The 19082-nt window shown below is 46.7% G+C and overlaps 1 protein-coding gene across 1 annotated transcript in view; it reads left to right on the top strand.

Annotated features, from left to right (window-relative positions):
• Nucleotides 1–332: 332 nt before the first annotated feature.
• LOC147109034 (cytosolic carboxypeptidase 2-like) overlaps nt 333–19082 on the top strand; it is a 52287-nt gene continuing 33537 nt past the window's right edge. The window contains exon 1 of the mRNA XM_086004172.1: nt 333–409. Coding sequence (XP_085860298.1) covers nt 333–409 — 77 coding nt within the window. The remainder of the gene's footprint in view (nt 410–19082) is intronic.

The raw sequence follows: 19082 nt of genomic DNA, 5'->3' as shown, positions 1-19082 counted from the left end.
GGCAAGACCAGCATTTATTGCCCATCCCTAATTGCCCTCGAGAAGGTGGTGGTGAGCCGCCTTCTTGAACCACTGCAGTCCGTGTGGTGAAGGTACTCCCACAGTGCTGTTAGGGAGGGAGTTCCAGGATTTTGCCCCAGCGACGATGAAGGATTGGCCGATATATTTCCAAGTCAGGATTGTGTGTGACTTGAAGGGGAACTTGGAGGTGGTGGTGTTCCCATGCGCCTGCTGCCCTAGGTGGAAGAGGTCACGGGTTTGGGAAGTGTTGCCGAAGAAACCAGCTCCTTCTGTGCTGTATCATTTATGATTCTATGAAGATCAAATTTAGCATGGTGAAAGGATTTGAAATTCTGAATTCTATGACTGAGGTCATGCCAATATTGATCTGCTTAATTAATGTGATGGAGTAAGTCATTGGCTAAACCTCTTTGAGGTCCCTGATTCGCTCGTTGTGGTGTATTAAAATTATTTTCCAGGAAATTTTGCAGTAAGTTCAGCTGACGGTGCAGTTCCAGGAAATTCTGGGCCAATGGGTGAAATTGGACCTTACCTCGTCCGTTTCTCGGTCCAATTGCGCGGGACTCTGTCCCACACTCGGATGGAACCTGAAATGCGTACAACGCTATACTGCCTCGGGTGAAATTGGCATCCCTGGCGACTGCCTTTATCAGGCGTTAGGCCCCCTGCATGTGCTAATGAGGGAAGGTTTGAGGACCTCTCTGTGAAATTGGTCAGAAACTGAGTGGAGCATGTGCAGGGACCTGGCAGGGCTTTAAAGAGCGTGCTCCTTCTGCCCCAGGACATACCTGAGGGCCGCAGTCTGGGTTGCAACCCTTCTCAAATTGGTCCAGAGGAAACCAATGAGCTGCCTAAGAAGGCCCGACTCTGGAATTATGCAGACGAGGCCCAATTTTAGTTGAGCCTCGGTCCTCCAGCCTCTGGTGCGCACTGTGAGTGCAACGACCATTTTGGACCTGAAAATGGGTCTAAATGAATTCCTCCCCCAGTCTGACTTTCATCACTAGCAGATGCAGGCATTTCAGTGCCCTACACTGTGCACACAATATGCACTCAACCAAACATACAATGATGGGTTTTAGCTCAGAATTAAATATATCAAGAAAGAGCTGAGATTTAATTTTACTTTAATCAATTATTTCAAATTAATGAATTTAAATAAATTCACCTGCACCGTTATTTTTCATGCTAAGTAGCAGTGGCGAGGAAATTGGTCTAACTCCGGGAAATTTGCGATCACCATTGACTTGACTGGGGAAGGGGGCGGCGCTATGGTCAGTTTGGCGTGGTTTTGGTGGGGGTATTTGCTGCGTGAGTAATGGCGTAACTCACTAACGCCATCATTTCTTGAGACTTTTACGTTGCAAGGCAAATCCAATGGCGAGAGTCTCCAGGAAATTCTTGGCCCCCTGTAATTAGACCCATATTTCATCTGAGGAAAATTAGAGTGTTCCTGCGCCTGATTGCTATCCAGGACGTCAGGCGAAGGCGGTGTCAGACTCGGCCGTGATCTACTCCAACACTCCCTGTACCACCTCCGCCACCGCCCTCCACACCCCGCAGTACAATCACCTGCTAGCAGTCACCACCATACATACTAGCACATGACTAGTGTCTACTTGACGTGAGGTACCAGATGGCGATCAGCACCTTCAGGAGTGGAGTGGAGAATAATAATTGAGAGGGGAAACAAATAGAAAAAGTGTGAGAATTAAATGGACTGCTTTTATGCTTTGGGGTAAATTTTCTGAGCTCGCACTCCCGTTGCGGAACATCGCCCGTCGGGGGAGCGGAAACACGTCAGGAAATAGCGGGAGTGCAACCCAGCCATTTTCTAGCCACGATAAGAACATAAGAAATAGGAGCAGGAGTAGGCCAGTCGGCCCCTCGAGCCTGCTCCACCATTCAATAAGATCATGGCTGATCTGATCCTAACCTCAAATCTTCTATCACTCTGCATCCACCCGAGCCCATGTGATCTCCTGGGAGAGGCGAAAAACCAGATAAAGACCCAATGGCCAATTTGGGAGAAAAAAATCTGGGAAATTCCTCTCCGACCCATCTAGGCGATCGAAATTCTTCCAGGAGATCACTCTGTCCCTATATTTTCTACAGTACTTACCTTCTGTAAAGGCGATCTCCACCCCAGCCAGGAACAGGAATAAAACCATCTCCTGAAATCTAACACAGAATTAGAACACAGCAGGAGCAGAACCAGGCTACACAGCCCCTGGGCCCGCTCCACTACCCACAGGGCCATGACCATTCCGAACCTAGACTAATGTCCAATTTCCTGCCCGCTCCCCGTAACCCTTAATTCCCTTTACTTCTAGGAAACTGTCTATTTCTGTTTTAAATTTATGTAATGATGTAGCTTCCACAGCTTTCTGGGGCAGCAAATTCCACAAACCTACCACCCTCTGAGTGAAGAAGTTTCTCCTCATCTCAGTTTTGAATGAGCAGCCCCTTATTTTAAGATTATGCCCCCTAGTTCTAGTTTCACCCATCATTGGGAACATCCTCACCGCATCCACCCGATCAAGCCCCTTCACAATCTTATATGTTTCAATAAGATCGCCTCTCATTCTTCTGAACTCCAATGAGTAGAGTCCCAATCTACTCAACCTCTCCTCATATGACCACCCCCTCATCCCCGGGATTAACCGAGTGAACCTTCTTTGTACTGACTCGAGAGCAAGTATGTCTTTTCTTAAGTATGGACACCAAAACTGTATGCAGTATTCCAGGTGCGGCCTCACCAATACCTTGTACAACTGCAGCAATACCTCCCTGTTTTTATATTCCATCCCCCTAGCAATAAAAGCCAACATTCCATTGGCCTTCTTAATCACTTGCTGCACCTGCATACTAACTTTTTGAGTTTCGTGCACCAGGACCCCCAGATCCCTTTGTACTACAGTACTTTCCAGTTTCTTGCCATTAAGATAATAACTTGCTCTATGATTTTTCCTGCCAAAGTGCATAACCTCACACTTTCCAGTATTGTATTCCATCTGCCAAATCTCTGCCCACTTACTTAGCCTGTCTATGTCCCTTTGCAGGTTTTTTATGTCCTCCTCACTCACTACTTTCCGTCCCATCTTTGTACCATCTGCAAACTTTGATATGTTACACTCGGTCCCCTCCTCCAAATCGTTAATATAGATTGTAAAGAGTTGGGGACCCAGCACTGACCCCTGCGGAACACCACTAGTTACTGGTTGCCAATCTGAGAACGAACCATTTATCCCAACTCTCTGCTTTCTGTTAGATAGCCAATCCTCCACCCATGCCAGAATATTACCCCCAATCCCGTGATTTTTTATCTTGAGCAATAATCTTTTGTGTGGCACCTTGTCAAATGCCTTTTGGAAGTCTAAATACACTACGTCCACTGGTTCCCCTTTATCCACCCTGTATGTTACTTCCTCAAAAAACTCCAGCAAATTTGTCAAACATGACTTCCCCTTCATGAAACCATGCTGAGTTTGTCCTATTAAATTATGTTTATCCAAATGTCCCGTTATTGTCTCTTTAATAATGGACTCTAACATTTTACCAACCACAGATGTTAGGCTAACAGGTCTATAGTTTCCAGCCTTCTGCCTACTACCCTTTTTAAATAAGGGTGTTACATTAGCAGTTTTCCAATCTGCCGGGACCTTTGCTGAGTCCAGTGAGTTTTGGAAAATTATTACCAATGCATCCACAATCCCTACCGCTACTTCCCTCAAGACCCTAGGATGCAAGCCATCAGGTCCAGGGGATTTATCCGCCTTGAGTCCCATTATTTTACCAAGTACCACTTCCTTAGTGATTTTAATCGTATTTAGTTCCTCCCCCCCTAGAGCCCCCTGTTTGTCCAGTGTTGGGATATTCTTAGTGTCCTCTACTGTAAAGACTGATACAAAATAATTGTTCAGTGTTTTTGCCATCTCCATGTTTCCCACCATTAATTTCCCGGTCTCATCCTCTAAGGGACCAACATTTACTTTAGCCACCCTTTTACTTTTTATATAACTATAGAAACTTTTACTGTCTGTTTTTATATTTTTTGCTAATTTACTTTCATAATCTATCTTCCCTTTCTTAATCAATCTTTTAGTTATTTTTTGCAGTCTTTTAAAGACTTCCCAATCTTCCATCCTCCCACTAGATTTGGCTACCTTATATGCCCTTGTTTTTAGTCGGATACTATCCTTAATTACTTTACTTAGCCACGGATGGCTATCTTTTCTTTTACACCCTTTTTTCCTCAGTGGAATATATTTTTTTTGGAAGTTGTAAAATAACTCCTTAAATGTACACCACTGATCATGTACCGTCTTACCCTTTAATCTATTTTCCCAGTCCACTCTAATTAATTCCGCTCTCATACCTTCATAGTCTCCTTTATTCAAGCTCAGCACGCTTGTTTGAGATCCAACCTTCTCACCCTCTAATTGAATATGGAACTCAACCATGTTATGGTCACTCATTCCAAGGGGATCCTTTACTAGGACATTTTTAATTAATCCTGTCTCATTACACAGGACCAGATCTAAGGTTGCTTGCCCCCTGGTCGGTTCAGTTACATACTGCTCAAGAAACCCATCCCTAATACACTCAATGAACTCATCTTCAAGGCTGCTCTGCCCAATTTGATTTGTCCAGTTAATATGATAATTAAAATCCCCCATAATTATAGCTGTTCCCTTATCACAAGCCTCAACTATTTCCTGATTGATACTCCGTCCAACAGAGTTGCAACTGTTCGGAGGCCTATTGACTACACCCACTAGTGTTTTTTTCCCCTTATTATTCCTTATCTCCACCCAAACTGTTTCACTATCCTGCTCCTTTGACCCAATATCATTTCTCTGTATTATAGTGATTCCTTCCTTTATTAACATAGCCACCCCACCTCCTCTCCCTTCCTGCCTGTCCTTCCTGATTGTTAAATAAACTGGTATGTTTAATTCCCAGTCATGGTCACCCTGCAGCCATGTTTCTGTAATGGCCACAAGATCATACCCATATGTCATTATTTGTGCCGTTAACTCATTCATTTTGTTATGAATGCTATGTGCATTCAGATAAAGAACTTTCAAATATGATTTGTAACACTTAGTTCCTGTTTTTTCCCTTTTTAGTACTTTACTTTTTACTCCATACCTTCTGTCCCTTCCTGACACATTCTGTTTTTTAATTCCCCCACTGCTACCTAAGTCTATGACCTTCTCTGTTGTCATTTCTATTATTTGCTCTCGAGAAACCTCCCCCCCACTAATTAGTTTAAAGCCCTCTCTACAGCCCTAGTTATATGATTCGCCAGGACTCTAGTCCCAGCACTGGCCAAGTGGAGTCCGTCCCAACAGAACAGCTCCCTCCTGTCCCAGTACTGGTGCCAGTGTCCCAAGAAGCAAAACCCATTTCTCCCACACCAGTCTTTGAGCCACGCATTTAACTCTTTAATTTTATTTATCCTAGCCAAATTCACTCGTGGCTCAGGTAATAACCCAGAGATTATTACCCTTGAGGTTCTGTTTTTTAATTTGACCCCTAGCTGCTCATACTCCTTTAACAGAGCCGTCTTCCTTGTCCTATCTACGTCGTTTGTACCAACATGGACCACGACAACTGGATCCTCCCCCTCCCACTCCAAGTTTCTTTCCAGCCCAGAAGAGATGTCCTTAACCCTGGCACCAGGCAGGCAACACAGCCTTCGGGACTCCCACTCTTGACTGCAGAGAACCCTATCTATCCCCCTAATGATACTATCCCCTACCACTACAACATTTCTTTTTACTCCCTCCACTTGAATGGCCCCCTGTACCACGGTGCTGTGGCCAGGTTGCTCACCCTCCCTACAGTCTCCGCTCCCGCCCTCACAGGGAGTAAGAACCTCGATCCTGCTGGACAAGAACAAGGGCTGCGTCTCCTTCAACACTACATCCTGGATCCCTGTACCTTCCTCACTCATAGTCACACCATCCTGTCCCTGACCACGGACTACATCTGCAGTAATTAACTTCATAGGTGTGACCATCTCCTGAAACATAGAGTCCAGGAACTCCTCCCCCTCCCTGATGTGTCGCAGTGTCCGAAGCTCGGTCTCAAGCGCCATAACATGGAACTTGAGTTCCTCTAGCAGCAAACACTTGTCGCAGATGTAATCACCGTGAGTCTCAATGGGGGTCACCGGCTCCCACATCTCGCAACAGTAACACATCACCTGCTCCATTCTATATAATTAATTAAATTTCTTATTATTAGTTATGAAGACCCTGCCCGGATATATATGATAATATCACACCACTATTCAATAGGACTTACCAACTTAAAGGTATAAAAGAGAGGAGAAGGAAGAAAACCAACCAACCAGCTGATCACCAACCTCCTCCTTGAATACTGTCTGTGGAGCCTGTTTGGTTGACTCGTCCCGCTGCTCCGCCTCCGCAGTGCTGTCTAAGCCTGGGAGTGGGGAACAAAACAGAGCAAAAAACACACCCTCACCTCCCACTTATCCGAACTCTCCCACTTAGCAAAACTCCAACAGCACTCAATGCACAAAGCACTCCGTGCACCGCACTAGCCCCTCCCCTTTTATACCCAAATTCTACTTCCGGTTTAAACTGCCCAAGAGTTTAAAAAAACCCTTAAAAGATGGATGGAAAATCGCAGATACACGCGAGGAGATTTTCCGATGTATGCTCCTGCTGGACGAGGCTCCCCACTGGGAGCTTGAGATCGCAGAATTTACTCTTTTTGTGTCAAAATAGAATGAACTGAATGTAAAGCCTGTGACACATTTGTCTTGCAGCCTAGTTGGTACCTTACTTCACCTTTTCCCGAGTGAGCGGCAGTCCCCAGCCCCTGAAGCAGGCAGCCATTAACCTCGACAAGCAAGGCGACACACTGGTATTTGAGGCCCGATTTGAGAGCGGAACATAAGAACATAAGAACATAAGAAATAGGAGCAGGAGTAGGCCAATCGGCCCCTCGAGCCTGCTCCGCCATTCAATAAGATCATGGCTGATCTGATCCTAACCGCCAATCCACTATCACAGAACCATCTCCTGAATCTAACAGAATTAGACACACGAAATAGCAGCAGGATCAGGCTACACGGCCCCTGGGCCCGCTCCGCTACCCACAGGGCCATGACTGATCTGAACCTAGACTCATGTCCAAATTCCTGCCCGCTCCCCGTAACCCTTAATTCCCTTTACTTCTAGGAAACTGTCTATTTCTGTTTTAAATTTATGTAATGATGTAGCTTCTACAGCTTTTTGGGGCAGCATATTCCATGGACCTACCACCCTCTGAGTGAAGTAGCTCCTCCTCATCTCAGTTTTGAAAGAGCAGCCCCTTATTCTAAGACTATGCCCCCTAGTTCTAGTTTCACCCATCGTCGGGAACATCCTCACTGCATCCACCCGATCCAACCCCTTCACAATCTTATATGTTTCAATAAGATCGCCTCTCATTCTTCTGAACTCCAATGAGTAGAGTCCCAATCTACTCAACCTCTCCTCATATGTCCATCCCCTCATCCCCGGGATTAACCGAGCGAACCTTCTTTGTACTGACTCGAGAGCAAGTATGTCCTTTCTTAAGTATGGAAATCTGCAGAAAGTTTTTAAAGTGTGTGTAATAATTTTGCATAGAGTGCGTGGGGAAGTATTGAGCTCTGGTACCGAAGCGTATTGAGGTCTGCAATGTATGCCTTCACCAAGTGCGGTTGAAACCAATGTTCCCTTTAAGCTGCGCGGCCACGCAGCGCTCTGGAGGTCCCGCACAGCCGGATCACCAGCTTTTCAATGGAAAAAAACACACATGCGTGGAATTTTGAATGAGCCACACAGCCTGTTAAAGGGGCCGCGCGTCCCTCAAAATATTAGAGGGAACATCGGTTGAAGCCCAACATAGGCCAATGATTTGTGTTATGGGGCCCCTTAAACTCCCTTCAAGTGCAACTTCCCACTGGGAGCGCAGGTTAGGGGAATTTATCTTTGAACGTCTGTGTGTCAGCTGTGGCTCAATGGTAGTGCTCTCGCCTGTGTGTCAGAAGGTCAATCTCCAGAGTCTTGAGCACATAATGCAGGCTGATGCTCCCAGTACGGTGCTGAGGGAGTGCTGCACTGTCGGAGGTGCCGACTTTCAGAGGAGATGTTAAACTGAGGCCCCGTCTGCCCTCTCAGGTGTACATAAAAGATCCCATGGCCACTATTTTGAAGAAGAGCAGGGGAGTTCTCCCCGGGATCCAGGCCAATATTTATCCCTCAACCAACATCATTACCTAGTCATTGCTGTTTGTGGGAGCTTGCTGTGTGCTAATTGAATGCCACGTTTCCTACATTACAACAGTGACTACACTTCAAAAAGTACTTCATTTGGGACGTCCTGGGGTTGTGAAAGGCGCTATATAAATGCAAATTCTTTCTTTCTTTCCTCCATTGGGGAAGGTTGTAGTTTGGGAGTTGCGGTAGCGGGGAGGCGGGGAGCGGGAGGATGGTGGGGGAGGGGGGGGAATAGATTACAGGGTCACGTGCTAATTTAGTCTTACAGTAGTTTCTGTGATTTAATTGTTGTTTTCCTGGGGTAATGTTTGTGTAGGGACTGCGTGAGTGTGTGTGTCTGGGAGCAAATCGCAAGTGCACAGCCCGTGGCTCAAAACTGGTGGGCAGTATGCTTCGCTTTTTACCAGCTGTACTTTTGGGCGGGCAAGCTTTTCTGCTGCCAACAGGACTTGGACATTCACCTGCACTGTGCGTGTGTGTGATTGGAGATAGGGAGAGTACAGGGTAAATGCCATGCTTCCAGGTGAGATGGATCTCTCTGCAGATAGGGCTGCTGCAATGTTGCTTTGATTACTGCTGCACCATAGCCCTGACTGCTGCACTGTAGCCCTGATCACTGCTGCACTGTAGCCCTGATCGCAGATGCACTGTAGCCCTGATCGCAGCTGCACTGTAGCCCTGATTGCTGCTGCACTGTAGCCCTGATCGCTGCTGCACTGTAGCCCTGATCGCAGCACTGTAGCCCTGATCACTGCTGCACTGTAACCCTGATCAATGCTGCACTGTAGCCCTGATCGCTGCTGCACTGTAGCCCTGACCGCTGCACTCTAGCCCAGATCGCTGCTGCACTGTAGCCCTGATCGCTGCTGCACTGTAACCCTGATCGCTGCTGCACTGTAGCCCTGACCGCTGCACTGTAGCCCTGATCGCAGCTGTACTCTAGCCCTGATCGCAGCTGCATTGTAGCCCTGATCGCAGCTTCACTGTAGCCCTGATCGCAGCTGCACTGTAGCCCTGATCGCTGCACTGTAGCCCTGATCGCTGCTGCACTGTAGCCCTGATCGCTGCTGCACCATAGCCCTGACCACTGCACTGTAGCCCTGATCGCAGCTGTACTGTAGCCCTGATCGCAGCTGCACTGTAGCCCTGATCGTAGCTGCACTGTAGCCCTGATCGCAGCTGCACTGTAGCCCTGATCGCTGCACTGTAGCCCTGATCGCTGCTGTACTGTAGCCCTGATCGCTGCTGCATTGTAGCCATGATTGCTGCTGCACTGTAGCACTGATCACTGCTGCACTGTAGCCCTGATCGCTGCTGCACTGTAGGCTGTAGAGAGGGCTTTAAACTAACTAGTGGGGGGGAGGTTCCTAGAGAGCAAATAATAAAAATGACAACAGAGAAGGTCATAGACTTAGGTAGCAGTGGGGAAATTAAAAACCAGAGCGTGTCAGGAAGGGGCAGAAGGTATGGAGTAAAAGGTAAAGTAATAAAAAGGGCAAAAGCAGGAACTAAGTGTCACAAAACATCTTTGAAAGTTCTCTATCTGAATGCACGTAGCATTCGTAACAAAATAGACGAGTTAATGGCACAAATAACTACATATGGGTATGATCTTGTGGCCATTACAGAAACATGGCTGCAGGGTGACAATGCCTGGGAATTAAACATACCAGGTTATTTAACGATCAGGAAGGACAGGCAGGAAGGAAGGGGAGGTGGGGTGGCTATGTTAATAAAGGAAGGAATCACTGTAATACAGAGAAATGATATTGGGTCAAAAGATCAGGATAATGAAACAGTTTGGGTGGAGGTAAGGAATAATAAGGGGAAAAAAACACTAGTGGGCGTAGTCTATAGGCCTCCGAACAGTGGCAACTCTGTTGGACGGAGTATCAATCAGGAAATAGTTGAGGCTTGTAATAAGGGAACATCTATAATTATGGGGGATTTTAACTATCATATTAATTGGACAAATCAAATTGGGCAGGGCTGCCTTGAGGATGAGTTCATTGAGTGTATTAGGGATGGGTTTCTTGAGCAGTATGTAACTGAACTGACCAGGGGGCAAGCAACCTTAGATCTGGTCCTGTGTAATGAGATGGGATTAATTAAAAATGTCCTAGTAAAGGATCCCCTTGGAATGAGTGACCATAACATGGTTGAATTCCATATTCCATTAGAGGGTGAGAAGGTTGGATTTCAAACAAGCGTGCTAAGCTTGAATAAAGGAGACTATGAAGTTATGAAAGCGGAATTGAGTAGAGTGGATTGGGAAAATAGATTAAAGGGTAAGACGATACATGATCAGTGGTGTACATTTAAGGAGTTATTTTACAACTTCCAAAAAATATATATTCCACTGAGAAGAAAAGGGTGTAAAAGAAAAGACAGCCATCCGTGGCTAAGTAAAGAAATTAAGGATAGTATTCGACTAAAAACAAGGGCATATAAGGTAGCCAAATCTAGTGGGAGGACAGAGGATTGGGAAAACTTTAAAAGACAGCAAAAAATAACAAAAAGATTGATTAAGAAAGGGAAGATAGATTATGAAAGTAAATTAGCAAAAAATATAAAAACAGATAGTAAGAGTTTTTATAGTTATATAAAAAGAAAAAGGGTGGCTAAAGTAAATGTTGGTCCCTTAGAGGATGAGACCAGGAAATTAATGGTGGGAAATATGGAGATGGCAAAAACACTGAATGAATATTTTACATCAGCCTTCACAGTAGAAGACACGAAGAATATCCCAACACTGGACAAACAGGGGGCTAAAGGGGGGGAGGAGCTAAACACGATCAAAATCACGAAGGAAGTGGTACTCGGTAAAATAATGGGACTCAAAGCGGATAAATCACCTGGACCTGATGGCTTACATCCTAGGGTCTTGAGGGAAGTGGCGGTAGGGATTGTGGATGCATTGGTAATAATTTTCCAAAACTCCCTGGACTCGGCAAAGGTCCCGGCAGACTGGAAAACTGCTAATGCAACACCCTTATTTAAAAAGGGCAGTAGACAGAAGGCTGGAAACTATAGACCGGTTAGCCTAACATCTGTGGTAGGTAAAATTTTGGAGTTCATTATTAAGGAGACAGTAACAGGACATTTGGATAATCATAATTTAATAGGACAAAGTCAGCATGGTTTTATGAAGGGGAAGTCATGTTTGACAAATTTGCTGGAGTTCTTTGAGGAAGTAACGTATAGGGTCGGTAAAGGGGAACCAGTGGACGTAGTGTATTTAGACTTCCAAAAGGCATTTGACAAGATGCCACACAAAAGATTATTGCTTAAGATAAAAAATCACGGGATTGGGGGTAATATTCTGGCATGGATAGAGGATTGGCTATCTAACAGAAGGCAGAGAGTTGGGATAAATGGTTCATTCTCAGACTGGCAATCAGTAACTAGTGGTGTTCCGCAGGGGTCAGTGCTGGGTCCCCAACTCTTTACAATCTATATTAACGATTTGGAGGAGGGGACCGAGTGTAACATATCAAAGTTTGCAGATGATACTAAGATGGGAGGGAAAGTAGTGAGTGAGGAGGACATAAAAAACCTGCAAGGGGACATCGACAGGCTAAGTAAGTGGGCAGAGATTTGGCAGATGGAATACAATACTGGAAAGTGTGAGGTTATGCACTTTGGCAGGAAAAATCGTAGAGCAAGTTATTATCTTAATGGCAAGAAACTGGAAAGTACTGAAGTACAAAGGGATCTGGGGGTCCTGGTGCACGAAACTCAAAAGGTTAGTATGCAGGTGCAGCAAGTGATTAAGAAGGCCAATGGAATGTTGGCTTTCATTGCTAGGGGGATAGAATATAAAAATAGGGAGGTATTGCTTCAGTTGTACAAGGTATTGGTGAGACCGCACCTGGAATACTGCGTACAGTTTTGGTGTCCATACTTAAGAAAGGACATACTTGCTCTCGAGTCAGTACAAAGAAGGTTCACTCGGTTAATCCCGGGGATGAGGGGATGGACATATGAGGAGAGGTTGAGTAGATTGGGACTCTACTCATTGGAGTTCAGAAGAATGAGAGACGATCTTATTGAAACATATAAGATTGTGAAGGGGTTGGATCGGGTGGATGCAGGGAAGATGTTCCCGATGATGGGTGAAACTAGAACTAGGGGGCATAGTCTTAGAATAAGGGGCTGCTCTTTCAAAACTGAGATGAGGAGGAACTACTTCACTCAGAGGGTGGTAGGTCCATGGAATATGCTGCCCCAAAAAGCTGTAGAAGCTACATCATTACATAAATTTAAAACAGAAATAGACAGTTTCCTAGAAGTAAAGGGAATTAAGGGTTACGGGGAGCTGGCAGGAATTTGGACATGAGTCTAGGTTCGGATCGGTCATGGCCCTGTGGGTAGCGGAGCGGGCCCAGGGGCCGTGTAGCCTGATCCTGCTCCTATTTCATGTGTCTAATTCTGTTAGATTCAGGAGATGGTTCTGTGATAGTGGATTGGCAGTTAGGATCAGATCAGCCATGATCTTATTGAATGGCGGAGCAGGCTCGAGGGGCCGATTGGCCTACTCCTGCTCCTATTTCTTATGTTCTTATGTTCGTATCGCTGCACTGTAGCCCTGATCACTGCACTGTAGCCTTGATTGCAGCTGCACTGTAGCCCTGATCGCTTCACTGTAGCCCTGATTGCTGCACTGTAGCCCTGATCACTTCACTGTAGCCCTGATTGCTGCACTGTAGCCCTGATCACTGCACTGTAGCCTTGATCGCAGCTGCACTGTAGCCCTGATTGCTGCACTGTAGCCCTGATCGCAGCTGCATTGTAGCCCTGATTGCTGCACTGTAGCCCTGATCGCTGCTGCACTGTAGCCCTGATCGCTGCTGCACTGTAGCCATGATCGCTGCACTGTAGCCCTGATCGCTGCTGCACTGTAGCCCTGATCGCAGCTGCACTGTAGCCCTGATCGCAGCACTGTAGCCTTGATTGCTGCACCATAGCCCTTTCAAGTGCAACTTCTCAGTGGCAGTGCAGGCTAGGGGAACTTATCTTTGAGTGTCAGTGTTTCACTAAGGGAGGGGAGGCACATGCATACAAAGAGAGAAAGAAAAAGAAAGAGGGAGGGAGAGAGAGAGAGAAGCGAGGTATCAGAAGGCAGGAGTATGTTATAGCACGTTTATATTGCCAGGTTGTTGCCAATATCTTCAAGTCTGCAGCAAATGGAAATAAGGAAGCTAGTGTGCGGCCCTGTGATCTATTCCCAACCCCCACCCCCACTTCTCCCTCTACCCTTGGTAAAGACAAGTAACGGACACCACCGAAATAGGTAGCTTCAGCCTGCACCTCCAACAGATTGAGTCATGTTTGGTCACTTGCCAACAGTTTTGCTATCACTGGCCTGTTTGGTAGCTTTTCCCAACTACCCAGACAAGTGCTGGTCCCTGCAAAACAGCAGCTATTGACGAGTTCGAAATAACTGTGGGTGTTCAGGTCAGGAAGCACACAGTGCCCAGGCATGCGTGACACAGGAGGGGGAGTTCCTCTTGAAGTGTCTGCTCCCAGGCCGCCCATTGCAAAGTGCACAGCAGGGTAACCAGAAATGACTAAAAGGCACCGGGTTAGTGGGGCCCGCACTTAGGATTCTGGGAAACTTTGTAGTCTGTAACCTCCTCCAGCCCTACAACTCTCCGAGATCTCTGCGCTCCTCCAATTCTGGCCTCTTGCGCATCCCCGATTTTCATCACTCCACCATTGGTGGTCATGCCTTCAGCCGTCTAGCCCTACACCTCGCTACCTCTCTCTCCTCCTTTAAGATGCTCCTTAAATCCTACCTCTTTGACCAAGTCCTAATGCCTCCATATGTGACTCGGTGTCAGATTTTATCTGACAATACTCCTGTGAAGCGCCTTGGGACATTTTACTATGTTAAAGGCACTATATAAATGCAAGTTGTTGTATTGTTTGCTCCCCCTCGGAGGCAGATGCAATCTGCTCAGATTTGCCTGGTCAGATTGGGCGGCACGAAAAATTGAACTAATGTGCCTTTGTGCAGCTGAGCAGGTTTGGTAGGGTGGCCTGTAGCAGTCTCTCTCAGTCACTCGCCTCCTCTTACAGTCCCACCCTCTGCTGTTGTCCAATAGACACGAGCAGAACTGCCAAATCCAGCAGTGGTTGGTAAGGCCAGTGACAATTGGATCTCTCCTGTCACAAGGTAAGTGGGCCGTTTTATATTTCCCATGCAGCCAAATCACTTGTGTTAAGGACAAGAGGAAAGAATGAAATGAACTCTCTTCTTCATTCACTTCCAGGGATAGCTTGAATCATAGAATCTTACAGTGCATAATATATACATTTCCCCCCCAAACATTTCATTCTTTAATGATTTAATTGTTTAGCAATTCCAATCACACCACAGGCTAAACGACACGAAACTAGGTGGGATTGTGAGTTGTGAGGATGATGCAAAGAGGCTTCAAGGCAATTTAGACAAGTTGAGTGAGTGGGCAAATACATGGCTGTATAACGTGGATAAATGTGAAGTTATCCACTTCGGTAGGAAAAACAGAAAGGCAGAGTATTATTTAAATGGTGCTAGATTGGGAAATGCTGATGTACAAAGGGACCTGGGTGTCCTTGTACACCAGTCACTGAAAGCAAACATGCAGGTGCAGCAAGCAGTTAGGAAGTCAAATGGCATGTTGGCCTTCATTGCAAGAGGATTTGAGTACAAGAGCAAGAGTGTCTTACTACAGTTGTACAGGGCCTTGGTGAGACCACACCTGGAGTACTGTGTGCAGTTTTGGTCTCCTTACCTAAGAAAGGATATACTTGCCATAGAGGGAGTGCAGCGAAGGTTCACCAGACTGGTTCCTGGGATGGCAGGACTGTCGTACGAGGAGAGATTGGGTCGACTAAGCCTGTATTCACTAGAGTTTAGAAGAATGAGAGGGGATCTCATTGAAACGTATAAAATTCTGACAGGGCTAGACAGACTGGGTGCAGGGAGGATGTTTCCCCTGGCTGGGGTGTCTATAACGAGGGGTCACAGCCTCAGGATACGGGGTAGGACATTTAGGACTGAGATGAGGAGAAATTTCTTCACTCAGAGGGTGGTGAACCTGTGGAATTCTCTACCACAGAAGGCTGTAGAGGCCAAGTCACTGAATATATTTAAGGAGATAGATAGATTTCTAGACATAAAAGGCATCAAGGGGTATGGGGTGGGAGCGGGAATATGGTATTGAGATAGAGGATCAGCCATGATCATATTGAATGGTGGAGCAGGCTCGAAGGGACGAATGGCCGACTCCTGCTCCTATTTTTCTATGTTTCTATGTTTCTAAACATTCTCCAGCATTTCCTGTGTGAGAGCTCTCATCACTTCCACCTTTGCCCAAGTCGGCTTTCTTCTCAAGAACCACAAGTTTACATCCAATAATGGACCTTTCTCCTGATAGATGCAATGGTTTATACTTTATTTCAAAGCTGGCCACACCATTTCTATTAGCCTACATGTTGCCAAGATCACCGACATTTGGCCCATCGTGCCTGTGCCGGCTCTTTGAAAGAGCTGTCCAATTAGTCCCACTCCCCTGCTCTTTCCCCACAGCCCTGCAAACTTCTCCTTTTCAAGTATATATCCAATTCCCTTTTGAAAGTTACTATTGAATCTGCTTCCACCACCCTTTCAGGCAGCGCATTCCAGATCACTGCAACTCACGCCTACTGGACATGTGAACTCGAAAACTTGCTTCCTATAGTTCTTTGTTGATTCTCATCAGTATTATTGTTTAACACATCAATACGCACTAACATACTCCTCGTCCCTTTAACACAGAATTTGTGAGATTATTGTACCTGCCCTGGGAGTGTTTGATGGGACAGTGTGGAGGGAGCTTTACTCTGTATCTAACCTGTGCTGTACCTGCCCTGGGAGTGTTTGACGGGACAGTGTAGAGAGAGCTTTACTCTGTATCTAACCCATGCTGTACTTGCCCTGGGAGTGTTTGATGGGGACTGTTAAGTCTGTGTGTTCTAGTTGTAATTACTAACACAGACTACAAGATTAAAGTTCAACAGGTCTTTACTGGTTGGAGGTCAGGACTATACTAAATACAATATTACTACACAGTGCTTATATACCGGTGGTCACCACCGGTATTACGTATACAGCAGCCAGAGAAAGTAGTACATCTCTTAAGGTGGAACAGGCTTAAGTTCTCTTAAGGTGGAACAGGTTACATACACCACAATCCTCCCTTTTTAGCTTAACAGTCATATCCCCATTTAACATAACATAATAACATATATAACTTCAGGTATAAACAGTTCAAAAGTTCAGTCTCTCAGGAGGCCTTCTGATTCGGTTTGGATAACGCCTTTCAGTGGTCTCTGATTCCTGTTGCTGAGGTGACTCCTCTAGTTGGTCTCCCATGCATTGGGTGTTCTCATCATCAGGTACATTCCCTGCCGAGGTAGATGCTTCAGGTTCATTAACGTCTTCCACAGTTGTCTCTGTCGCAACCATGGGTTTGACCCTTGCTCTCGATTCTACCAGTTGATCCGCATGACGCCTTATCACATTGTTACCAATATCTACTGTGTACATCAGAGGTCCTGGTCTGGCCCGAATTGTTCCGGACTGCCATTTTTCGTTTCCATAGCCCCTTGCCAACACTGGTTGTCCTACGTCGAAATTTCGAGTGGTCTTGTTATTAATATGCCGGAACTGTTTGTTTTCCACTTCCCTCCGCACATTTGGTTTTAACAAGTCCAACCTGGACCGCAACCTCCTGTTATAAAACATCATGGCAGGACTTTGGTTAGTCACTGCATGAGCGGCGTTTCGATATGCCATTAGGAAATTGTCCACCTTGTGCTGTAGCGGAATCTGATCATCGTTCATGGCCTTTATTGCCTTTTTGAATGTTTGGACAAATCTCTCGGCCAACCCGTTTGTCGCCGGATGATATGGGGCAGAGGTATAATGTTTCACCCCATTCTTCTTTAAGAATTTTTGGAATTCTTCCGACACGAACTGTGGTCCGTTGTCCGAACAGATCTGTTCTGGCAATCCGTTCCTTGCGAATATTGTTCTTAACACCGCAATTGTCTTTTCTGAAGTAGTGGTATTCATCTTGATCACTTCTGGCCATTTGGAATGTGCGTCCACCGCAATTAGGAACATGGAGTCCATGAATGGACCAGCAAAGTCAATATGTACGCGTTGCCATGGGGCTGAAGGCCATTCCCATGGGTGTAGTGGTGCGATCGGAGGTGCATTTTGCACTTTTTGGCACCCAGCGCAGCTTTTCGTCAACTCCTCTATCTGTTGGTCAATACCCGGCCACCATACATAAGCCCTAGCAAGACTTTTCATCTTAACTCCCCCCAGATGACCTTCATGCAGTTCTTTTAGAACACTTTCCCTTAACTTGGGAGGAATAATCACTCTTGTCCCGTACATCAAAGTACCATGGCAGACGGACAGCTGGTCTCGCCTTGCCGAGAATGCCGGTAACAGAGGATCACCACGTGTTGGCCATCCTTTCACTGTCACCTCGTAGACTCTGGACAGTGTCGGGTCGTTCCTGGTTTCTCTTTCAATACTTGCATTGGTGACTGGTAAACACTCGATGATGGTCGAATGAAATAACTCAACAGGGTCAACTTTCGTCGTTTCTCCTTCTTCAGGTAGTGGCAGGCGCGACAGCCCATCAGCATTGCCACTGTTAAGTCTGTGTGTTCTAGTTGTAATTACTAACACAGACTACAAGATTAAAGTTCAACAGGTCTTTACTGGTTGGAGGTCCTCTTTTTATTTGAACCAAAATTTAAAATTTAAACCAGATCAACTGTAAATAAACAAAAGTTCAACTAAACCTTAATAAATCAAATTAAAATTTGGTGTTCCAAATTGACGATGCACTCCAGCCCCCGCGGCGCCCAACGGTCGCGGAAATACTCAAGCGTACCAGCGGACACCGCGTGCTCCATCTCCAGGGCTACCCGGCCGCGAACATGGCCGCGGAAGAGAGGCAGGCAATCCGGCTGGATGACCCCCTCGATCGCCCGCTGCCTGGACCAATTGATTGCTCTTTTAGCCAGGCCCAGGAGCAGGCCCACAAGGAGGTTCTCCAGCCTACCCGCTCCCCTCCGCACCGGGTGACCGTAGATCAAGAGCGTGGGACTGAAGTGCAACCAAAAATCGAGGAGCAGCCACTTTAAGTAGTGAAAGAGGGGCTGCAACCTCTCACACTCCATATAAACGTGGAAAACCGACTCCTCCAGGCCGCAAAAAACACAGGCGGCCTGGGAGTCCGTGAACCTACTTAAAACCTTATTGCACGGGACCGCTCCGTGCAACACTCTCCAGGCCAAGTCCCCGATGGAACAAGGGAGGACTCCTGCGTAGAGAGCCCTCCATTGGGGACCTCCGCCACCGCCAGTCGGCAAGACGCCACGCCAAGGTGTGTCTGGACGGCAGACGAAGATGGCAAAGTGGAGAGTGTGCAGGAGCAGCCCGTACAGGAAACCCCTCCGCGCGGAATGAAAAGGCACGGAGGGTATTTCCTCGAGACGGCTCAAGTTGTGAGGCGCCGGCTCCCGAGGGGAGTTTCGGGGCCGGGCGCCAATAAGGAATTTCGTCCGGACAGGGGTAAGCTCGGACGGGATCGCCCCACGTGCTTGAGCCGCCTCGATACACCTAGTGGAATCGGGGCCCAGTGCCACTTTCACTGACTCGATGGCTTCGGCCGCGAGCCGGACGTTGGCCCAGGACAGGCGCCACGCCAGCTCCTCCGGCGCCATCCA

This window comes from Somniosus microcephalus, chromosome 12 (assembly GCF_052327205.1).
Source record: "Somniosus microcephalus isolate GS21.2 chromosome 12, FLI_Smic_1.0, whole genome shotgun sequence".
NCBI classification, from domain to species: domain Eukaryota; kingdom Metazoa; phylum Chordata; class Chondrichthyes; order Squaliformes; family Somniosidae; genus Somniosus; species Somniosus microcephalus.
The sequence above is the reverse complement of the archived record's forward strand: the minus strand, read 5'-3'. Positions and strand labels throughout refer to the sequence as shown.